The sequence below is a fragment of the Macrotis lagotis genome, chromosome 8 (genome assembly GCF_037893015.1).
Source record: "Macrotis lagotis isolate mMagLag1 chromosome 8, bilby.v1.9.chrom.fasta, whole genome shotgun sequence".
Classification (NCBI taxonomy): domain Eukaryota; kingdom Metazoa; phylum Chordata; class Mammalia; order Peramelemorphia; family Peramelidae; genus Macrotis; species Macrotis lagotis.
The window spans coordinates 61154095-61176349 of NC_133665.1; the positions used below are offsets into that span (position 1 = coordinate 61154095).

The 22255-nt window shown below is 45.2% G+C and overlaps 2 protein-coding genes across 2 annotated transcripts; both read left to right on the top strand.

The window, feature by feature from the left end:
* Nucleotides 1-5678: 5678 nt before the first annotated feature.
* NFATC2IP (nuclear factor of activated T cells 2 interacting protein) lies at nt 5679-13847 on the top strand. The gene is made up of 9 exons (XM_074197370.1): nt 5679-5939; nt 6039-6296; nt 6395-6467; nt 10609-10717; nt 11337-11423; nt 11550-11736; nt 11919-12063; nt 12173-12291; nt 13217-13847. Exons 1-9 carry the CDS (start codon nt 5928-5930, stop codon nt 13373-13375), a joined length of 1149 nt encoding a protein of 382 aa, XP_074053471.1. The 5' UTR covers nt 5679-5927; the 3' UTR covers nt 13376-13847.
* A 910-nt stretch (nt 13848-14757) lies between these two features.
* On the top strand, nt 14758-22055 carry SPNS1 (SPNS lysolipid transporter 1, lysophospholipid). Its single transcript, XM_074197369.1, has 13 exons — nt 14758-14881; nt 15548-15866; nt 16380-16445; nt 16606-16742; nt 17040-17191; nt 17381-17447; nt 17587-17732; nt 18115-18270; nt 19326-19515; nt 19735-19800; nt 20227-20325; nt 21164-21335; nt 21621-22055. The coding sequence occupies exons 2-13, from the start codon at nt 15608-15610 to the stop codon at nt 21713-21715; spliced, it is 1605 nt and encodes a 534-aa protein (XP_074053470.1). The 5' UTR covers nt 14758-14881; nt 15548-15607; the 3' UTR covers nt 21716-22055.
* Nucleotides 22056-22255: the final 200 nt, after the last annotated feature.

Consider the following 22255-nt stretch of genomic DNA (forward strand, 5'->3'; position numbering starts at 1 on the left):
TCACCTATTGACTCCTTTTGACTGAAAGATGGTTTCTTTTTTTTTTTTTTTTTTTGCAAGGCAATGGAGTTAAATGGCTTGCCCAAGGCCACACAGCTAGGTAATTATTAAGTGTCTGAGGAGGGATTTGAACTCAGGTTCTCCTGACTCCGAGGCCAGTGCTCTATCCACTGCACCACCTAGCTGCCCCTGAAAGATGATTTCTTATATGAAATTATCTCCCTGCCTCAGAACTAGAGATCTCAGAGCCTCTTAGTATTTCTCATAATAACTGTGTCACCTAGCTGCCCTCTTCTTTTTTTTCAAATCATTGACTAGAGATTTCCTTTCCAGAAAGTGATTCTTTGCTCCAGTCCTTTAGCTCTGCAGAGTAAATAACACTGAAGCTTGCATATCTATCAGAGATGAACATCCATAAGGCCTCTGTTTAATTTCTGGTAGCTAGTTTATATACAAAAATATGTGTACATATATATATATATGTGTATATATATCTATATGCATATATATATGTGTATATATATATATATATATATATATGAGAGAGGTGATGGAGGCAAATGAAAAGATGCAGATTGAATGTTGTAGGGAATATATACTAGTCATCAGCACTATAGAAGTTATTGTTTCTCTAAACTGACATTGATTCTGGTGTTCCCCCCAATTGCTTAATTGAAAAACTTTCTTTCCTTTGTAAATAAATGGGGAGAGTATTGGAAGACAACTCAACTCAAGATACATATTGCTTTATTTTCTTCTAGTTGCAACAGTCTTACCTTTATTAGGTATATGTAGCAACCCAAACTTTCCCAGTCTTTGTGTTCACTCTTTTATTTTTTTGTTTAATTTTAGGGGTTTTTTGGAAGACAATGGGGTTGAGTGACTTGCCCCAAGGTCATAAAGCTAGGTAATTTTAAGTGTCTGCATCCACATTTGAACTCAGGTTCTCTTTGAGTTCACTCTTACACAAAGTAAATATGAAGTAATTTCTAGAGGGAAGGGATTAGGAAAGATCTCACTTAGGAGGGAGTACCTGAATTGACGGGAACTAGGGATTCAAAGTTATAGAAGAAAGGAGGGAAAGCATTTCAATGATGAGCTGCAAAAGAATGGAAGTAGGATGGTCTAGAAAGTAAACACCCTAAGAACTAATTTTTGTCTTTGTGCCCCCCTGTTCTTAGCATAGTTTCTGACATAAACTAGGTGTTCGAAAATACATATTGATTCATGTGTATTATAATGTATAGACCAAATAGAATCTGTGATGAGAAGTAATATGAAATCAATTTGAAAAGCTAGACTAGAGCTAGGTTGGTGGCCTTTTATTGTCCAACAGAAGAATTTTTATTTTATCCTAAAGATGACAGAGTAAGAATCCTAGAAGCTACTTAAGGAGGGGTATGCCATGGACAGAACTGTGCTTTCTAAGTATCAGTTTGGTAACTGGATAGTGATTCATTGCCTCTAGAATAAAATATAAATCTCTTATTTTGGTATTCCAGTCCTTTCTTCTCAAGAGCACTGTAAGGTAGTTAACATGACTATTATTATCTTTACTTTTTAGAGGAGGGAAGAGAGTCCCTGAAATATTAAGTGTATTCTGACTTTAAGCCAGTGATCAAGCTATAGGGCTATGGGTTGTATTTTGTAGTATATGGTAAATATTTAACAACTGACTCTCCAGAAAAACAATGTACTTATGACACATTTTTACTTTTCATCTGCATCATTAAAATTTTCTGTCACTTTCTTATGTCTAAACAGTCAACAAAACAATGAGTTAAGTTTTTTTTTTAAGTGATCCATTTCTAAATGCTCTCACAGAATATTTCGCAATGGACTCTCGCACATCTTTGGATTCCAGGCTCATAAAAAGATGGTCTCATCCTTCTTGGAATCTTCTAGGGGAATAGGATACACACACCCATATAATGATTATATAATATTAATAGTTGCTAGCATTTATCTATTTAATTATTTTTTTAAAGTTTTTGCAAGGCAAATGGGGTTAAATGGCTTGCCTAAGGCCACACGGCTAGGTAATTATTAAGTGTCTGAGACTGGATTTGAACCCAGGTACTCCTGACTACAGGGCTGGTGCTTTATCGACTGTGCCACCTAGTCACCCCCAGCATTTATTTTTAAATAAGTTTTTATTGATATTCTATTTTCTTTACATATTCATAGTTTCTTCTAGTAACTTCTTCCCAGAAAACCATTCCATTAATAATAGTTTTTAAACAAAAAAGGAAAAGATAGGAAAAATCTTCATAACTGATCAGTATATTAAAAAAATTGAAAGTTTATATATTGCACATTTGTGGACCTGTCTCCTCTCCAAAGGAATGGAGTGGGAGTACCTTCTTTTTTTATTTTTTTAGGTTTTTGCAAGGCAAATGGGGTTAAGTGGCTTGCCCAAGGCCACACAGCTAGGTAATTATGTCTGAGACTGCATTTGAACCCAGGTACTCCTGACTCCAAGGCCAGTGCTTTAACCACTATGCCACCTAGCCGCCCTCCACTATGCCACCTAGCCTCCCTGGAATACCTTCTTATGTCTTTTCTGTCCAGTCATACTTGTTCTCTACAATTTTGCAACATTTGCTTGATTTTTTTGCCCCAGGTGTGGAGGTGGGGCACAATGTTCCTTTGAAGTCTAAACCTAGTCCAGGATAAGTGGAGAGTGAGCTCAGTCCTCTCCAAAGGAACTCCCTCCAGTCAGAGGAGAATGAGGATAGGGAGTTGAGAAGGAGCTGAGTATACAAAACTGATACTATTTCAGGTATTCCATTAATGCAATGTATTCCAAGCAAACATCTATGACATTCAAGTGCCATAATTTGGTGCTTCCAAGTCTTTGCTGTCTTGGAAAGTGCTAAATAGCTTGTATTTATAGAGTTAACACTTTGCAGTATATCCTCACAACTCAGAGGGAGATGAAGAAAAGGAGGCAGACTTAAGTGACTTGCCCTGAGTCACACAGCAATAAGAGACTGTATTTGATCTGAGGTCTTTCTAATGCCAAGCCCAGCATTCTACTTGTTGCATCACTTAGCTGCCTTGGGTTAAACAGCTTGGTTAGTACATAGAGAAAATATCACACCTTATTGATGAAACCCTAGTCTTTTCTATTTACAATGTATGGTAGTCACAACTTTTATTAGACTAGTTCACCACTGAGGGGAGAGGAGTAGGAAGAGAGGGTGGCAGAAAAATGTGTGACTTATGCAAGTGAAAGAATGTTGAAAAACTTTCATAACATGTAATTGGAAAAATGAAAGGAAAATAAAAGTCAAACAGTTTATGGTATTCAAAAAAAAAACGAAAGATAAAATTCCACAGTCAGATAAAACCTTTACAAAATCAACGTTTTAGGTTTTTTACCAAAAGGAACTCTAGAAATATTAATGTTTGGAGATACACCCTAGGAGAGAAAATCTTCCAGGAAAGAAAACCAAGGTCAGATCCTAGGAAAAATAAAAAATCACTTTGGCTAGTCTCTCTACTAAAAGAAGAGGGCATTACCTTTGGTTAACAAAAGGATGTTCCTTCTTTAACCCTTTTCCTCTGAGGATTCTTCTTTGAATATGGTCCATGGAGAACAAAAAGGGGTACTTTATTGTATAACAAAGAATGTTCCAGCCCTAAATCTGATCACATCCTTAACTTTTGGGGGAATTAGGACTCAAGACTAAGTAAGAATGAGAACTGATTTGGGTTTCCATAAATAAGAAGTGAGACTCCAGAAAATAATAATAGGTACCATTTATATGAGGCAGCTAGGTGGTTCAATGGCTAGAGAATTGGGCTTGAAGTCAGAAGGCCTGAGTGTGACTAAGTCATTTAATTTCTGCCTTAATACAATGGAGAAGAAATTGGAAAACCACTCCAGAATCTGTCAAGAAAACCTCCTAGACAGTTTGGTTCACTGAGTCACGAATAATTGGATATGACTGAACAACTCAACAAAAATCATTTACATAATGCTTTCAGGTTCACAAAACTCTTTAAAAACATTATTTCATTTATCTTCACAATGATCCTGGGAAGTTTGTGGTATTATTATTCCCATTTTGCAGATGAGGAAACAGAGATAGAAAAAGGTTGTGCCCTGCCTAAGATCACACAGTTAGTAAGCTGTCTGAGTCAGGATTCAAACTCATGCCTTCCAGATTCCTGACTTTAAGAACTGGGCTGTGTCCATTTATAAGCGGTGGTTGATGTTGTTGGTGATGGTGCTTGTAACTAGGCTGCTACTGGTGGTAATAAACATTTACTTAGCATTTTAACGGTGGTAAGTTGTTTTCTATATATTCTTATTTAATCAGAAAAATTTGGCTAAATGTGGTAGAATGTGAAGTAGAGGATCTTTGATGAGTATCACAACCCTAAATCTTTTGTCCCAGGTCATCTTGCTAGTAAATAACAGAACCGGGAATATGACCCAGGTTTTCTGAATACAAGACTAGAATTTTCCCCAAATTCAGTAAACAGTAAATACCAACCCTGCGCAGATCTCTAAATTGCGGGAATAAAAACCTTTAGCCACGGTGACAATGTAACATTGACCGGTACAAGAAGCGACGGCTTTCCAGGATGTGTTTGGGGATGTGGATGTGGCCACTGATGCACATTTAGGGTTTCTCTTTCAGAAAGAAAGAGCCCCACCTGTTGGGAGGTTATAGGGATTAGGCTGTCAACCTTAGCGTCAGTATGGGGGTCCAGTAGATCAGGTGGGGGATGCTATAGGTAGGCGGGTGTCAAATGTCTGTGCATGCAGAGTCTGCGCTTCTGGTGCTGGGCAAGTAACATAAATATTCTGGAGAGCAAAGAAGGGTGGAATGCCCTCTGAAATCAGTTTTTAAAGTCATATGTGTGTAAGAGGATATCCTGGGACACTACGTCGGAGGAGGAGGAGGAGGAGGGGGAGGAGGAGGAGGAGGAGGAGGAGGAGAGGAGGGGGAGGAGGAGGGGGGAGGAGGAGGAGGAGGAGGAGGAAAGAAAGAGACCCTGGGCAAGCAAGCTCTCCTCACCCCATTTAAAGATCTTTATAGTCTGCTCTACTGAAGGAGAAAGTGCAGGCAGCGCCCTCTAAGCAGAGCACGAATGAATCGGCTCCGATTGAGTCTCCGGTGCAGGGCCAGCCACTATGTTGGAAAGGTGTGTGGATTAATAGTGATCGGAGGCGTTTAAGTCTAAACGTACCTATTGTTGGGGATGGATTCCCGACCTTATGTGGATGTAAGATGTTTCGTTCGGGATGTGTTGGGCATGTGAATGAGGTCAATCAATCAATCAATCAAGGATCAACCCAGTAATTGACTATAATACGCCGGGCGCCACCCAAAGCTCTGGCGATACAGAAACGATAAAAAAAAAACAACAAAAAACCCCCCAAAAACCCACTAGTGATGACAGAGAGAACGAATTTCCCCACGGGCAGGAGCCGAGAGGCTCAATTAGTCCCAGAACCGCTGACTTTGCGGTGGGCATCAGAGTTCAGCGCTCCACTCCTTTAGCCACAGTCTTGCTCAGGAACTACAATTCCCAGAAAGCCTCGGACAGAGATTGGGGGTGGGGCGGGGGGAGGGGCAAGGGGAGTGGCTTATTGCATTGACAAATCACCAAGAGACTGGAAACTGGAAGGAGAATGATTCGTTGGAGAGATCCTATTGCGAGACCAGGAAGAAGGCGTAATGGGAAAAGCGGAAGCTGCACCAATCGCAGAGCTCAGAGGCTGTCGCGGAGGCGGGAGCAGAAGACCGATCGCCGATGTATGTTCGTAGCGTGGGAAGACTGGGGGTGGAGGGAAATCGTTACCCAATGTACCGTGACCAATGAGCAGCAGAAGCGACGGCGAGGGGCGGATCCGGCGCTGACTAGCAGGTCCCTCGACCTGTAGATTTGATTGGTGTAGGGCGGGCGCGATGGCCGCGTTGGTGAGCCGGGGCTCGTGGGGCCGGGAGGAGGGTGCGAGCCGTGGGGGGGGGGGCGTCCTGCCGGGCGGCCGGGTCAGGCTGCCTGCCGTCTGTCCGCAGGATCCCGTGGTGGTGGACCTGGTCAGCGACAGCGACGGGGAGGCGGGCGCGAGCGGGGCCAGGGGCGGCAAGGGCCCGGCCCACTCTCGAGGCGGCGGACGCGGCGGAGGTCGCGTCCTGGACAGCGACAGCGACAGCGAGGAGGAGGAGGGGGCCGGGGCGGCGGCGCGGCTGCGGCCCCGGCCCCCGGCCCCGCGGCGGCGGCGCCTTCTGCTCGGGGCCGGGGAGGCCCCCGCGGTTCCCGTGTACTCGGGCAAGGTGGGGGCGCCGGGGGCCCGCGGGGGGCGGGGCGGGGCCGGGGGGGCGCCGGGGCCCCCCGCCAGCTGACCCCCGCCCCGCCCCCTCCCGCTCCGTAGGTGAAGAGCAGCCTCCGCTTCTTCCCCAAGGACCTCAGGGAGCCGGTGCTCACCGAAAGCCCTGGCCGGGAAGGTGAGCCGGGGGTCGGGGAGGTGGAGGCCGCAGCCCCGCAGGCCGGCCGGGCACGTGGCCCCGGAGCCGCTCCCGGCGCCTTCCCCCGGAGCTCCTCCCGCAGACCGCTGCTGGCGCCGGGGCCCGCCCCGAAGGAGCGCCCGCGGACGGCCTCTTGGTAGGGGATGGTTTTTATGGTCCAAATCATTTTTTAAAACGTTAATCCGCGCTTTACTCCATTAAGTGAGCAAATTAAAGCCCTTCAATCGTAATCTGTGCAGGTTAACCAAGATCAAAAAAAAAAAAAGATCCGCTTTCAGAAAGTGTTTAAAAAGGTCTTTGCACTTTTCCCCTAAAATTGTCTAATATAGCATTAATATTCACACATCATAGACGAACGATTTAACAGTTCCCCAATTACAGACCTCTTGGACTACCAAGAAGAATGCTATAGAAGTTTTTTGTCATTATCGATAGTTTTATCTTAAACCCGGTAATAGTTTTAGCTGGTCAAAAGGTATAATTTTGGGGGCTTATTTTTGAATTGTTTTCCAGAATGACAGCACCATTTCATAGCTCCACCAGACAGTGCACTAATGTATTTCAGATGGCACATTCTTTCTGGAGTTTATTCTTTTAACAGGGAAAGTTGTCCCTCAGTGGGGGGAGAGATTAGGACAAGAGAGAAAGAAATGATGCCTGAGCATTTTTTTAAGGGAGAGAGATGTATCCATATTTGTAGATAACCATATTTCTCAATCTTTTTAAACATATACACAAATAGATAATGAAATCGATGATGTAACAAATATACCTGAGCCCATACATCCCAGTCATTTTCCTTGTATAGTAGCCTCCATTCAAAAACCATATACTTATTCCAGGAGTAGATAAAGGGTTCAGGATACAGAGACTAAAATAAAATAGTTTTTGCCCTCAAGAATTTTAGATCTGCATGATGAAATGACATTTACATATATAGACACGTATGAAGAGGATATTCAATAATTCTGTAGAGAGAAAGTTATTTAACAACTGTGGACAATTGGAAATGGTTTAATGTAGGATATAGTCTGTCAGCAGAATTTCAAAGAAACTAGGGTTTTAAAGAGGAGGAAGTGAATTTTCCATAGTAAAGACCTATAATCTGGAAATGGAGTGCCTTGTATGAGGAATACTAAAATGTCTGGTAGGGAGAATAGGATGGTCAGTAATGTGTAATGAGACTGGCAAAGTACGTGAGCCAAGTCCCAAGAATTTATATTTGATCTTTGAGGTGACAAAGGAACCACTTGATTTTTTTGAGTTAGAGGAGTGACATGGTCAGATTTGTACTTAGGAAAATTATTTGGGCAACTGAGGGGAGAGACTTGAAGCAGGGAGACCAAATTGGAGATGACTGAGGGCCTGAACTATTGTAGGACTTACGTAAGTGAATAGAAGACAACATATGCAAGAGATCTGCAGACAGACACAGATTTGGCAAGTGGATACAAGCATAAGGAAAGGAACTGGAGTAGTGGTTTAATTTGAATGGGGAACTCCATTTTCCAGTATAGGTCAGCACTTTTATTACAATTTTTAGACTTAGGCAGTGGTCTAGGGCACTGAGAGTTAAATGGCTGGCACAGTATCAGAGAGGTTGGCCTTGAACCCAGATCTTTCTGGCTGTCTACTAACCCTATGCTGGAGTTACTAAACCAAAAAGTTATCTTAAGGAGCTTAGATTTTAATTCAGGGAGACTCATTTAGGGAATGGTAGCTAGGGAAGGATGGAAGGTCATGGGGATAGTGAGTGCCCTTCCACTGACATGCCATTTCTGTAGTAATATTGATTACTGACCAGAAAATGACTAGGGTAATCAATCAGTCCACAAGCTCCCCTCTCTGAAGTTAGAAGCAAAGGTTTAAGCTTTCTCACGATCACTAATAAAGAAAAACTAAACCATGTTTGGCAATTGAAGACTCATGAAATATTCTAAGGGGTTTGTTATTTTAGCATCGCTTGCAAAGCGCTTTGTACCAAGGAAACTTGTCCCTCAAGCATCTGAGAACTCCAAGCCACAGACCCCTTTATTAATAGTTTTGGCACTCTATTTATTAACTGTTACCTTGCTTGGAAAGAATGTGCCTCAGTGTATCTTTTGTTGAGGTTTACTGGAGATAGTAAAGCCAAACTCTTGAATAGTCACGGATCCCATTTAGGAGGCTTGTTGGTGATGGGATTCCTCGTTCCTCAAACTGAACTCGCAGCTTTGATACCTAGAGTCCGAAATAGAAAAGTCCTTATTAGATATAATTCTGGAGGTCTTTGTCTGGGTCTCACTACTCATATCTTTGCCCAGATTTTTATTTGCTATGTTTGATCATAAAGGTTATGCATTTCAGTCTTTACCAGCAAAATTGTTGGCTCATAATCTTGGTCTGGTTAAAGAGCCTCTGTTCCTATTGAGCTTCACTGGAAATCCAAGGACTGGGTATAACAAAAGCAGTGACTTTACTGTTATCTTGGATTTCACTCCTTTGTAGTTTTGGTCTCTTTTTAGGAGCTGCTGTGGAAAGATTGCTGTCATATCTTTCTTTGTATCTATCTGTCCCATTTCACCTTGTTCCTGACCTTCCCACCTTCAGTTGTTCTTTGCTTAGTTTTCTGAACCATCTCTGGAAACTCCTTTTCCTTTTATAGTCACTTTTTCACCATTTGGACTTGCATCTCTTTTTGTGAGCAATCAGCTTCAGCGAGTTTGGCAGATTTTTTTCATTAATATGAACTGTCTTCAGTCCTCTACCCATCACCAGCCAGACATTTGTCTGCTGAAATGTTGTAATCCTTTGCATTTTTCCAGTTTTAAGTACAGAGAGAAATTTTCCCCTTTTTCTTCATAGCCATCTTTTGTTTAGGAAAGTGTATGGTAGCTGCGGGAGAAGATCAGTCAAGAATTTTCTTATTTTGAATCTTTTTTTTTTTTTTTTTTTTTGCAAGGCAATAGGATTAAGTGGCTTGCCCAAGGCCACACAGCTAGGTAATTTTAATTGTCTGAGGCCAGATTTGCACTCAGGTATTCCTGACTCCAGGACCGGTGCGCTATCCACTGTGCCACCTGGCCGCCCCCTTATTTTGAATCTTGGAAGTTCCATTGAGTCTCTTTGCAATTCCATCTTCTGTATAACTCTTAGCTTCAAAGTTGAAAGCCACTTTTTTGCTTAGAGAGTGTGTACCCCAAGTATTGATTTAGTTTATCTGCTGCTTGAATTGATATATCTTCTGAGATATTTCTAGGGCTACTCATTTCTTATGTTATCTCTAATGGTTTCTTCATCAGCTCTTTGCTGGTCTGGGTCATCAGCATTTATAACTTCTTTAGAAACCCCATTATTTTGCTATGTATGTCTTTTAATTGTCCCCTGTTGAGCAAAGGCATCATAATTAACTTTCCTTTCTACATTGACCTGAATAGACAGGGCATTGGATTTTTTTTTTCTTTCCATATGCAATGGCTATTGGGCCACATGTAATTTTGGAAAGCCACCTCCATATCCAAAATCCTCTTTACAATTTAGGTATCCACCCTTCCTGATATCTGTATCTCTTGATAATGGAACAAGTGCAACCTGCCTTGATCTCTGTAATCTAACCCATTTATACAATCTCATGTTGGTTCAGAAAAGCTGAGTAAATGCAAATGCAAAGCTGGTCAGCGCCATATATTCTGTTGACATGATCATTTATATTGTTTTCCTGATTGATGTGTTCTTTCCATGCTTCTCAGAATTCATCTTCATGGTTTTTTATGACCTAGTGATCCTCCATTGCATTCATATGTTACTTGAGTATCTCTTTAATTTCCATTTCATTGCTACCACACAGAGTTGCTGCTGTTAGTATTTCCCTATATATGGTACTTGGCTACCTGTGTGACTTTTTTGGAAGAAGAATGCCGACAGATTTTGGCAGCTTTTGTAGTTGAGAGAAGTAGTTAAACTGTGATGTTGAGTTGGGATGGCTGTAAGAAGGAACAATGTGATTGAAGCTGTCTATAGTTGCTGTAAACAGCAGGGGATCTCTTGGCTTTTTTCCTTTGCTTTTCCAAATTTTATCTCTGTTGCTGCCTCTTACCTGTAGTTTCTCCTTCCTTCCTTGTTACTTTCCCTTTTCTCCCAGTTGTGGATTTGGATTCAGATAGACCTCTCTCTGAGACCATTCTTTTACCAGTTTCTTCTAAAGAAAAGAATCAAAAGGCTAATGATGAAGATGAGGAGAACCATTTTTCGTGAGTATGCTGAATACTTATTCCAATTATTTGTAAAGATAATTTTCAACAATCATTTTTATAAGGTTTCTCCCTTACACCTTTCCCTTCCCCCCACTCTGGGATAGTAAGTAATCTGATATAGGTTATATATGTATAGTCATGTTACACATATTTCCATTTTACACTGAAAGAAGAATCAGAACAAAAGGGAAAACTATGTGAAGGATAAAACAAAAAAAATATTAAAAAGTGAAAATAGTATGCTTTGATCTGCATTCAGATTCTATAGTTCTCTCTCTGGCTGTGGATGGCATTTTCCATCGCAGGTCTTTTAGAATTGTCTTTGGTCACTGTATTGCTGAGAAGAGCTAAATCTATCACAGTTGATCATCACACAGTGTTGCTGTTAATATATATAGTGTTCTCCTGGTTCTGCTCATTTCACTCAGCATTAGTTCATGTAAGTCTTTCCAAGTTTTTCTGAAATCATGCAGAATACTTATGGGAACAGGAGAATGTTTGGTGTTGAAAACTAGTGGTTAGCAAGGATCCAAAGGTAACTGGGATCTTTATTTCTCCTTATCATTGACTGCTCTGGGATCTACTACCCATTTTCTTTTGTATATTTTCTCTTCAGGGTTCGGGACAGTTCTTCTTCCCCTTCTCCCCCTCCCAGGCGCCGTGGGCCATCCAGGAAACCACCAAGAGCCCTTGGGAAGATAAGGTGAAGTCTTTTCTCTCCATTGGAAGCAGGGGCTGGATTGCAACTGTTTGGAAGCACTGAATTGAGAGTAGTTGGTACTTAGTGACTGGGTGGGTGAGTCCTTGACTCATTTCTCTGACCCTACAGGGAGGTAAATAAGCGCTTACAGGGTCTCAGATCTTACCTGAGCCCCCTATCACCCAAAGACCGTGTTTCTGAGAACTCCGAGGATGAAGTGATCTTGGTGGAGGAGACCAATGTTAGGGAGAGCCCTCGACTCTTAACTCTTAAAGTGAGGTGCCGGGCTGACCTTATCAGATTGCCTCTCAGTACGGTGAGAAATTGGGAGCAATTATAATGCATTAATTTGGGGAAACATGGGGCCAAGTAGCTGACTTTGATTTCCTTGGTTTTCAATTCAGGGGACTGGAAGGTTGGTCAGTTAGATATGAATTTTAGGTGGATTGTGCTGAGATTGGGCATGATAGTGTTTCCTCCTCTTCCTTTTATTCCCAGACTGATCCTTTGCAGGTTGTTGTGGATCACATGGCAACTCGCCTAGGAGTGTCTCCTGCCCGAATTCTTCTTCTGTTCCGAGAAATAGAACTTTCCCCTAGTGCCACCCTCAGCTCTCTAAAAATTGGAGTGACTGACATCATTGGTGAGTGGAGGTAGCTGTGGGGCTGAATCATGGTAAGGCATGAAAACCTATTGGAAGGAGTCCAAGCTGCCTGCTGAGTACCTCTACTTCCTTCCCTCTCCCTTACAAGATTGTGTGGTGCTGTCTAGTACTCCTGAGTCTTTGAAAGAGTCAGAATTGGGTGAGGAACTTCGACTCAGAGTTCAGGGGCAAGAGAAACACCAGGTCTTGGAGGTCACTGTACCCCGGGTAAGTGGGTAATGGGGAAACTTTCTTCTCATACTCTCAGCATTCTCTGTAACCTTTACCACTCTGAGAATGAATCCTTTCTGATAAAGGCACCCAGAGGCTTTCTCTGGGATCCTCTTTACTTTATCTTTTCAAACTTCAATTTTTGTCTTAAAAAGAAAGAAGAGGAAGAGTCTTTCTGAGGCTGAGAATCTTGCTTTCCTTTCTTCTGTCTTCAGGGCCCTCTACTTAATCATTAGGTTAAAACTAGAAGAAAACTTAGAGGTTAATTCAACCCTCTTGTTTTCAAAAAAATGTTTTGTATGATTTTTTTTTTAAGGATTAGTTGAGTATTTTTTTAAAATTTTATTTATTTAAGGCAATGGGATTAAGTGACTTGTCCAAGGTCACACAGCTAGGCAATCAAATGTCTGAGGGCTGTATTTGAACTCAGGTCCTCCTGACTCCAGGACTGGTGCTCTATCTACTCCACCACCTAGCTGCCCCCTGGATATTCTTAATCTGTTGGTTTTACTATGCAAATTTTGTTCTGATGTTCTAATCTATGAAATAACCTAGAGGCATTTTGATTAATATTTTATTAAATCTGCTAATTTGGGAATTGTGCTATTTTTCTCCACTTAACCATTTCCCATAAAAATTACTCATTGTATATATCTCCTGTATACTGAGATAAATTAATGCATAGATTATTTGCTATATTTTTATTAAATAATATTTCTCTTAAATTTTTATTTATTCTGGGTTATAGTTTATATCTTTGATGACAGAGGAACAACTGGGGCCCAGAGAGGGGAAATTATCTTGTCCAAGGCCTTTCAGTGATATTTATTATTATTCCACTCCCACCAAAAATGCTGTATCACCTCTCTATGAAAATCCCCACAATCCTTTTACTCTGGCTTATGGTTCTTTCTTCCTTTAGGGTGCTCCTCTTAGAACACTGATGTCTCACTATGCAGAGGTCATGGGACTTAAAGGACGTAAACTCTCTTTCTTCTTTGATGGTGAGAAACTTTCGGGTCAAGGTACCCCAGCAGAGTTAGGCATGGAGCAAGAGGACCTCATTGAAGTTAGAGGTTGAAGTGCAGTGTTCTGCCTTCTACCTCCACTCCTCCTGCCTTTTCAAACAGTGAGATGTGAAGCTCGGAGATTATTTGTTCTTCTGGTCTTCCTTTTTCTTCTTCTGTCTTCCAGTTGCTCCAACACTAGATCTGAGAAAACAACCTTCCCTTTCCCCCCTTCCATTTCCCTTGTCACCTTTTACCACCTCACCCTCTTCCACAGGTATCCTGGGTGGGGAGCTGCTACTCCAGCATTTGCTCTTATCAATTCCTTTGAGTGCATCCTAGTCCCCTTCTGCTAGCCAACAGATTGTTGAGTCCCAGTTTCCTGTATATATATGTAAATGTGTCCTTTGATCTCTTTCCCTTGCAATAATTCTTTTGGATCTTGGGGTGTGAAGATATGTTGCAGACCTCTTGTTTCCAAATATCTTTTAATGAAACCCGTCATTTTTGTAACTGGAGTTAAAATAAAATGAATGATGTAATTTGGATCTTGGTTAAACTCAATTCCTCCAAGGTCTTTGCCTTTTTGCTGGGATGGGGAATGGAGAGTCAAAGCCTGGTCACGTGGATTAAGGATATTTAGGGGCAGGGAGCAGAGTGTTCCAGAAGGTCCATTACTCTGAATGGAGTTGGGCTGGCTTGGTGGGAGAGGGTCATCCTGTTGCTTATGCCACCTCTCCTCTTCCACTTCTGTGGCTCCCCAGAACACCTGGACTCTGTTTTCAGTATTGTGCTGGAATAGGAAGATTAACGGAGACTTGGTCATGCCCCCAATGGACTCCGAATTCAGTTGGCCGTGCCCAGGCAGTCACCGTGCTTATTATTTCAGTAACTGTGATTTTATAGGTCTGTGTACAAATCCATCAGGTACAGCTCCTGACATTCAGGAGATCTGGAATTAGCGGGCCTGAAGACCCTCACCAGCCCAGGGCCAGCCCCGCCCTCGGAGCTAGGGCCCTCCTGCGTTCTGGGTCGGCTTCTTGCCCGGGGGCATCGAGCAACAGTCCTAGCGGCGCCTGGGCTTTAAAGGGCCCACGGGGCGCGGGAAACAGGAGCTACAGCCGGCGGCCTGCCGCCTTTCCCGGCTCCCCCGCGGCCGAGGGGGGCGTCCACGCCCCTGACACCAAGCACCGAGGTTCGGGGTGGGGGACCCGTGGGCCCGCGGCCTGGGCGGCCGTCCCCGGCAAACCCCGGGAGTTGGGAGGGAGCCCGACGTCGGCCAGGGCCTTGGGCCGGCCTCCCACTCTGCGGGTGCGGGCCGGGGCCTTGGCAAGGGTCGGGGCCGCCACTTTATCGCCGTGGGAACGCGTGCCTGCTCCGTCACGTGTCCGGTGGGCCGGAGATGTCACGTGACGCATCGGTCCAGGCGCCGAACTCACGCACGGTCCCGGGTCACATGACTGTGCGTAACCATCATGGCGCCGGCGGCGGTACGGCCAGGAGCCTGAGGCCTCTGGGTTAGCGGCGGCGGCGGCTGAGCCTCGGGGGCTCCGGAACCGACGGCGTTCGGAGTCAAGGAGGTCCGTGGCCCGAGGGGGAGGGTGGCTTGGAGTGACGCTGCCCCGTGGGCGGGGGGGGCTCACGGAACTATCTTTCCCGCCCCTTTCCCCCTGCAAACTTGGCCTCTTTGGGTTCCTCTCCCCGGACTCCTCTGTCCCGCCCTCCGCGAGCTGAGGCCCCCTCCCCGATAGCTGGCCTTTGGTGCCCTTGCCCGTGCCCCCAACAGCAGCTCCCACGGCGCCGGGCGCAGGAGCCACATGGGCGTGTTTTGTGTCCACCCTCCCGGGTGGGGGGCGGGGGACGGGGCCCTGCCGCCGCCTGGAGGCTGGGGGGGGTCTCACCTGGACATGAGCGCAGACTGTAAATACACATGGAACAGTTACATTAAATGTGAACAGGCATTTTTCCAGGGGCCTTTTTTACCCCATCTGGGGACCGTCTGAGGAATTTTTCTTAAGATTTGTTAGGAGTTGTGAGCTAAGATTCAGGGAATCTGGGTTCCAGCCCTTTCTTTGATTTAACTTCTTTATAACTCTGACTCTTTGGACCAAGTATCTTTCTTTGTAAAAATCACAATTTAGAGCCAGTAGCGACTTAAAAAAGGATCTAGATTTAATTTTCAAGGCTCTGTCTGATGCCTATTTTATGTCTTCTTCATAGGGAACATATCTTTCTCTTCCCTCCAGGTTCAACTGACTGGGACTGACAGTCTAGTAATTACAGAGAGAGCTGGCTGAGGGGCAGCTATGTCTGGGCTGCTGGGTCAGCCAGACACAGCCCCATTTCTCAGCCAAGCTGATGACACAGAAGAAGGAATGGGGGGCCCAATCCCAAGGACTAGCAAGACTCCGAGTTTGGGGGGACCAGAGCCCCAAGACAGAGAAGACCCAGATGGGGAAGGGCTGCAGCTGATAACAGGCATTTCACCTGGACATGCAACTTTGATTGTGGGTGTGCTTTGCTATATCAACCTTCTTAACTACATGGACCGATTTACTGTGGCAGGTAATTAATTTAGAAGGACTTTTGTAACAACACAAAATCTTTGAAGGTTGTGGTTGTTTGCAGTTTTCAGTTGTGTCTGACTTTTCATAATACCATTTTAGGGTTTTCTTAGCAAAGATACTGGAGTGGTTTGCTATTTTGTTCTCCCATCTCATTTTACAGATGAGGAACTGAAGCAAACAGGGCTAAGTGACTTGCTCAGGGTCACACAGCTTGTTAGTATCTGAGAGCAGATTTGAACTCAGGAAGATGAGTCTTCCTGACTTCAAGTCCAGCACTCTGTCCACTATACCACCTAGCTGCCCATTCTTGAAGGTAGAGACTATTTAATTTTTGGTTTTATATCTTGAATACTTTGCCCATAATGGTGCTTAATAAACATTGGATTGAATTTTGAGGCAACCCAATGCTCTTGGAAGTAATTCCATTGCTGGTAAGAAGAGGGAGATAAGCTTGATTTGAAGAATATTTTTCTTCCCTTGCCACCTTCCTTTCCACTGAACTGTTTTTCAGGTGTTCTTCCAGACATTGAGCAGTTCTTTGCTATTGGTGATAGCAGCTCTGGCCTCATCCAGACTGGTGAGTGGGACTTTGTCCCTTGGGTAAGCAGCTTTTACTATGAGGAGGAATGTCACAAAGTCTGAGAAAATTTTTCCTCCACCGTGACTCTTCTGTGTTATGGGTGGGAGAAGATAGGGCATTCTGATGAGAAGGTTTAATGCTTCTGTCTCTTCTCCAGTGTTTATTTCCAGTTACATGGTCCTGGCCCCTGTGTTTGGCTACTTGGGTGACAGATATAACAGGAAATACCTCATGTGTGGTGGCATTGCCTTCTGGTCACTGGTGACTCTGGGTTCTTCATTCATCCCTAGAGAGGTGAACATGGTTCTGGCCCTACTCTTCATTCATCCCTAGAGAGGTGAACATGGTTCTGGCCCCACATTTACCAGTTATCTGTTTTGGGATCCAGCTACAACTCCCTTAAGTGAACTGAACCATCTACATGGTAGCTTATGATTTTTATGTGGATAACCCCTAAGTAAGCATTTAAGGTAGACTTAATTCATTTAATTTTGCCAAGAAGCTTCTTGGCAAAGCCAGGAGTCAGTAAAAGGCTTTTGAAACTCTAAGGTTGAAAATGAACATTTTTTTTTTTTTTAATTCTTCCCCTAGAGATTTTGGCTGCTTCTCTTTACTCGGGGCCTGGTAGGTGTCGGGGAAGCCAGTTATTCTACCATTGCCCCCACCCTCATTGCTGATCTCTTTGTAGCTGATCAGCGGAGTCGAATGCTCAGTGTCTTCTATTTTGCCATCCCTGTGGGCAGGTGAGAGCATGGGGGGGAAGAAGTAGGAGGAATGAGGACTCTGTTTTCAGATTGGGAGAAGGGCTTTCAGGCCTGGAGAACAAGAGACAAAAAAGCTGGTCAGGGTTGAGATTTTAACCTCATCTGGGGAGAGGAGGAAGCTTCTGTGTGGCACATCCTCTAACCTGTATCCCAACATCTTTTATCCAGTGGTCTGGGTTATATCGCAGGATCAAAGGTCAAGGATGTGGCTGGCGATTGGCACTGGGCCCTCAGGGTGAGTCTTCCAACAGGGATGGAGAGAGTGTGCAAATCAGCTTTCCTGAAACTGATTGTGTGCATGTGTGTATGTTTTCCTTCTCTAACCTCCACTTGGTCCTGAGGTTTGGGGCGGGGGGACTGCTCTCTCTCTTCAGGTCACTCCAGGTCTTGGGATGGTAGCAGTATTGCTATTGTTTCTGGTGGTGAGGGAACCCCCCCGTGGAGCTGTAGAGGGACACTCTGACACCCCTCCCTTGAACCCCACCTCTTGGTGGGCTGATCTGCAAGCTCTGGCTCGGAAGTGAGTACCTGGGACTTTTATATTTTCCTACCTGGGACTTTTATATTTTCCTTGACTTATACCCCTTGGCCTCTTTAAATAGGTTCTTTTACACTTCCAGTAATGAAGTGGGAGTTCTTCCTTTAGGGATAGAATCCTTTTCTCCATCTAGTGACTGGATAATGAAATTGCAGTCCAGATATTGGAGAAAATTAACAACTTCATTTTATGTCTCCTTCCTTTGTAAGGGTAATTGGCACTTGTACCTGGTGATATCCTACCAGTTTTTACCCTGCTTTCCTTCCCTTTCACTTCCCTAAATTAACTCTTGCCCTTTCCTTGAGTGTTAGTGAGGGATGGGAGTTAGCTGTTCTGAACTCTAACCTTCTCTCTTCTGCTACAGTCGCAGTTTTGTGCTCTCTTCCTTGGGTTTCACGGCTGTGGCCTTTGTCACGGGTTCCCTGGCACTGTGGGCACCAGCATTCTTGCTCCGAGCTCGAGTAGTCTTAGGAGAGACACCGCCCTGCCTCCCTGGAGATTCCTGTTCCTCTTCAGACAGGTACTGGGAAGGACTCTTAGGGTGGGGAGGGACTCTGGATTCAAGTTTTTCCTGAATGGGAACAGCTTGGGCTGGATAAGTGGTCCTTCTTACTCCCCTATCAAAACTCTATTTTCTGGGCTGATATGTATGTGGCAGCTAGGTAAAAAGATCCAAGAAGGAGCAGATGCTAGATTGGACATTTAGTTTATAGTAGCCAAAGAAGAGAGTGATTAGGGATAAGATATTGTAAGTCTTTAGTTCAGGGAGCCAGAGACTTTGGAACCAGGAAGGTTCAGGAAACTTATTGAGAAATTCAGCTGGGGTTTTGAGAAAATCAAAGGTTTAGAAAGTAGGAGGCAAGTATTAAGAGAGTGGAAGGAAACATGGATTTGGAATAACAGTGCAGATCTTTTCAAATCTTTTCCGTTTCATTTGACCGTTTACTTCTTTTAGACTGAGGGTCCTCATCTATAGAATGAAGATGGACCTGCCCATTTCTCAGGTTCAAGCTCTAATGTTTGCCCTTCATTCTTGAAGAAGACCATAACGTTAGGGAGGTGATGCCAAGACAACCATGTGAATTAGATTTGAATGGGGGGTGCCGTGCTAAGTCACCAGCCTCACTTTCTCCTCCAGAGCCATCTGGGTCCAGTGGCCAGATACAAATCAGAATGACTGGAGATGACCCTGGATGCAAAACAATCAGGGTTAAGTGATATACCCAGGGTCACACAGCTGTCAAGTGTCTGAGGCCAGATTTGAACTCCCATCCTCCTGATTCTAAGGCCAGAGCTCTATCCACTGAGCCACCTAAGCTCTAAAACTCTATAGGAATAATATTTGCTAGTGAAAGTTAAAAGTCCTGGAGCCAAGAACCAGCACTCCCTGTCATACCAGAACTTGGTTTAGGCCAGGGCAGGAGCTCTCACCCATTTGTGATGTCAGCCTTTGGGCCTAGTCCTGCTAGGAGGAGAAGGACACTGAACTTTGGAAAGAAGAGAAAAACCTTTGTCAGAAGTATGCCCAGTCGTGGACCACTTTCTCCCCCTGTCTTCCTCTTTTCTCTTTCCCAGTCTCATCTTTGGGCTGATCACCTGTGTGACAGGGATTCTGGGTGTGGCCTCTGGAGTGGAGATCAGCCGCCGTCTTCGCCACACCAACCCCAGAGCTGATCCCTTGGTTTGTGCAGCTGGATTACTAGGCTCTGCTCCTTTTCTGTTCCTGGCTCTGGCTTGTGCCCAGAACAGCATTATAGTTACCTATGTGAGTGTCCTCAATTTTTCTCAATTTCCAGATGCTACCCAACTCCCAACATACATGAGCGCATACACACAACTCTCCCTTGAGCTTGGAGATGGGGGGGCAGGGAGCAAAACTCATGGTCCCCAGGTTTAATCCCACATTTCCTCTTGTGGGTTAAGAAAGGCAGAGAGCTGCTCATCTTTCCTGAGTTACTCTCTGATGTCCAATTTCTCTTCTCAGGTTTTCATCTTCATTGGAGAGATTCTGCTGTCCATGAACTGGGCCATTGTGGCAGACATTCTGCTGGTGAGAAAGTGGGCCATCTCTGACCTGACATCCACAGCTGGAGACTTATCCTAGTGATTAGTGCTTTGCCTAGTGAGATCTTGGTGAGGGTTTTTGTTCCCTTGGGTCAGTTACTTGGTTCTGTCCTAAGAAACAGTCCCATGACTTTGTCTCACTCATCCTTGTGGATGGGTAATTGGTTGGCTGGTTGCTATGAGTGTGGGTGGCCTAGTGGAGGCCATCCCTGCTCTTGGGTCAGAACTCAGAATTCCACTTGTCCTGGAAGGAGGGCAGTCTTTCTCTTCTATCTCCCTCCATGTAGTTTGAGCTGAGCAGCTGAATTCAGAATGTGTTGATGGGATTTCACGCCCCTCTATCCTGGGCTGTCTTCTCAGCTCCTCTGACCTCTTGTGCAATCTTAACTCTGGCTCTCAATTCCCTACCTAGTATGTGGTTATTCCTACACGCCGGTCAACAGCTGAGGCCTTCCAGATTGTCCTGTCCCATCTGCTGGGGGATGCTGGAAGTCCCTACCTCATTGGGCTGGTGAGTGAGTTTTTTTTTTTTAATGTTTTTGTAAGGCAAGTGGGGTTAAGTGGTTTGCCCAAGGCCACATGGCTAGGTAATTCATTGTCTGAGACCAGGTTTGAACCCAGGTACTCCTGACTCCAGGGCCGGTGCTTTATCCACTGCACCACCTAGCCGCCCCCCAAGTGTGAGTCTTTTTTGGGAGGCTTTAACCCTGGCTGGGTCAACCCACCTAGGGTGGGTTAGGAAGCAATGAGGATGGGACAGGGCTGGGGAAGGCAAAGAGAGACAGACAGACAGAGAGATTGCCTGTCAGCCAGGAAGGGGATCCAGCTCTGTCACCTGAGGGATAAAGAGTTCTCCTGTGGAAAGGGAGATCACACTTGTTCTTACCTCTGGGAGGCAGGTTTTTGATTTGATGTAAGAGTTCAGAAAATGAAAAGGGATTTCCTTTGTGTCAGGTGGTGCGTGCTGCTGAATGACTACTTATTAGGAAAGTTTTCATGGTGGGGCCATATAGTTTGGGGTGTTCAGGTCATTTCTGCATGAATTCTGAATCTGATTTGGAGGGAGAAGACAATATGGTCCTGGAGCCTCTGTAGGGAGATAAGACTCATATCATGCTGGAAAGCTGTTCAAGACAGCATTTGACCAAATGTGTGATAGTGAGGGGCACACAGTACAGACAGTCTGGCTGTTTCTGGACTTCCCCACTGCTCTTGGACTCTATGCCCTCCTCCCTCTGTCTCCTCCTGCTATCCTTTGTCCTGCTCCCCTCTCTCTGACTCTCCCCCTTCCCTTCCCCCTCCCCTACTCCCATCTGTGACCACTGTTCACTCTCTGTTCTCTCCTTTAGATCTCTGACCGTCTTCGCCGTGACTGGCCCCCTTCCTTCCTCTCCCAGTTCCGGGCCCTGCAGTTCTCCCTCATGCTTTGTGCCTTTGTTGGGGCACTGGGGGGTGCAGCTTTCCTGGGCACTGCCATGTTCATTGAAGATGATCGGAAGAGAGCCCAGCTTCATGTGCAAGGTAAGCTTTCCTTCAGAGGCCTCCAGCCTCAGCTCTTTGGGCAGGGTAGGGACCTTTGTGAAAGCTCATGCCTAGACCCAGATAACTCTCTCCATTCTCCTAGAGTCTTGTCATCATCAGTTCCCACTCTCTCTTTCATCTCCCTCCTTCCTAACTTTCTGTTCCTTCTAACCCTCCCTTCCCCTGGGGTGCCCGTGTCCCCTCCCCATAGGTTGTGTCTGTCTCTTGTCCCCTGCTCCTCTCAGAGATGTTTGTCATTCCTGGTGTCATAATCTCTCTCCCCAGGACTCCTGAGGGACATGCCGCCACCAGACGATCAGATCGTGGTCCCTCAGCGTGGCCGTTCGACCAAGGTCCCAGTGTCCAGTGTGCTTATCTGATTGGGTGGACTATGACCTGAGGCCACCTCATGTTCTGGTTCCCCCCGGTGTGGGGGGGGATAGGTGGGTGGTGGATAGTCCAGGACTTTGAGTGACTCCAGAACCTGGACTGTTACCCCCTCCTTGGACCAGGCGAGGGACCATGACCTCCAACCTGGGACCTCAGGAGTGGGACCATGGCTGAGGTTCGTCCCTTTTCCCTCCCTGTACTCATGCACACATAGACACTAAATGCCAAGCAATACCAGTCAGGGAATGATTCTGGATCAGGGAGGGGCAGGCACCCTCAGGGTTGTGTGGGTCTGTTTGGGGAGGGGAGATCTTTTTTCCCTCTGCCTCTGTCAGGCTCTACGTGGTTTCCAAGCTGCCTTCCTGGGTTCAGGGGCAAGGTGCCCCCACCATCCAGGCAAGAGGGCTTGGTGCTATTTTTATTTGAATAAACTTTGTAACCAGAACCTAGTGTCATCTTGTGTCCTTCCCCTCCCAGCGCCCACCCTGGAGAGCAGAAGAGCCCTGCAAGGTGGCAGCAGAACCCATCTC

Excerpts from the sequence above, each read along its gene's own strand:
- NFATC2IP (XM_074197370.1), top strand. Across the intron at positions 6,468-10,608 it reads CGAAAGCCCTGGCCGGGAAG|TTGTGGATTTGGATTCAGAT; the intron begins GTGAGCCGGGGG and ends CTTTTCTCCCAG. Across the intron at positions 12,064-12,172 it reads TGGAGTGACTGACATCATTG|ATTGTGTGGTGCTGTCTAGT; the intron begins GTGAGTGGAGGT and ends CTCCCTTACAAG.
- SPNS1 (XM_074197369.1), top strand. The coding sequence starts at position 15,608 with ATGTCTGGGCTGCTGGGTCAGCCAGACACAGCCCCATTTCTCAGCCAA. Across the intron at positions 17,448-17,586 it reads ATTGGCACTGGGCCCTCAGG|GTCACTCCAGGTCTTGGGAT; the intron begins GTGAGTCTTCCA and ends CTCTCTCTTCAG. Across the intron at positions 19,801-20,226 it reads TTGTGGCAGACATTCTGCTG|TATGTGGTTATTCCTACACG; the intron begins GTGAGAAAGTGG and ends TTCCCTACCTAG.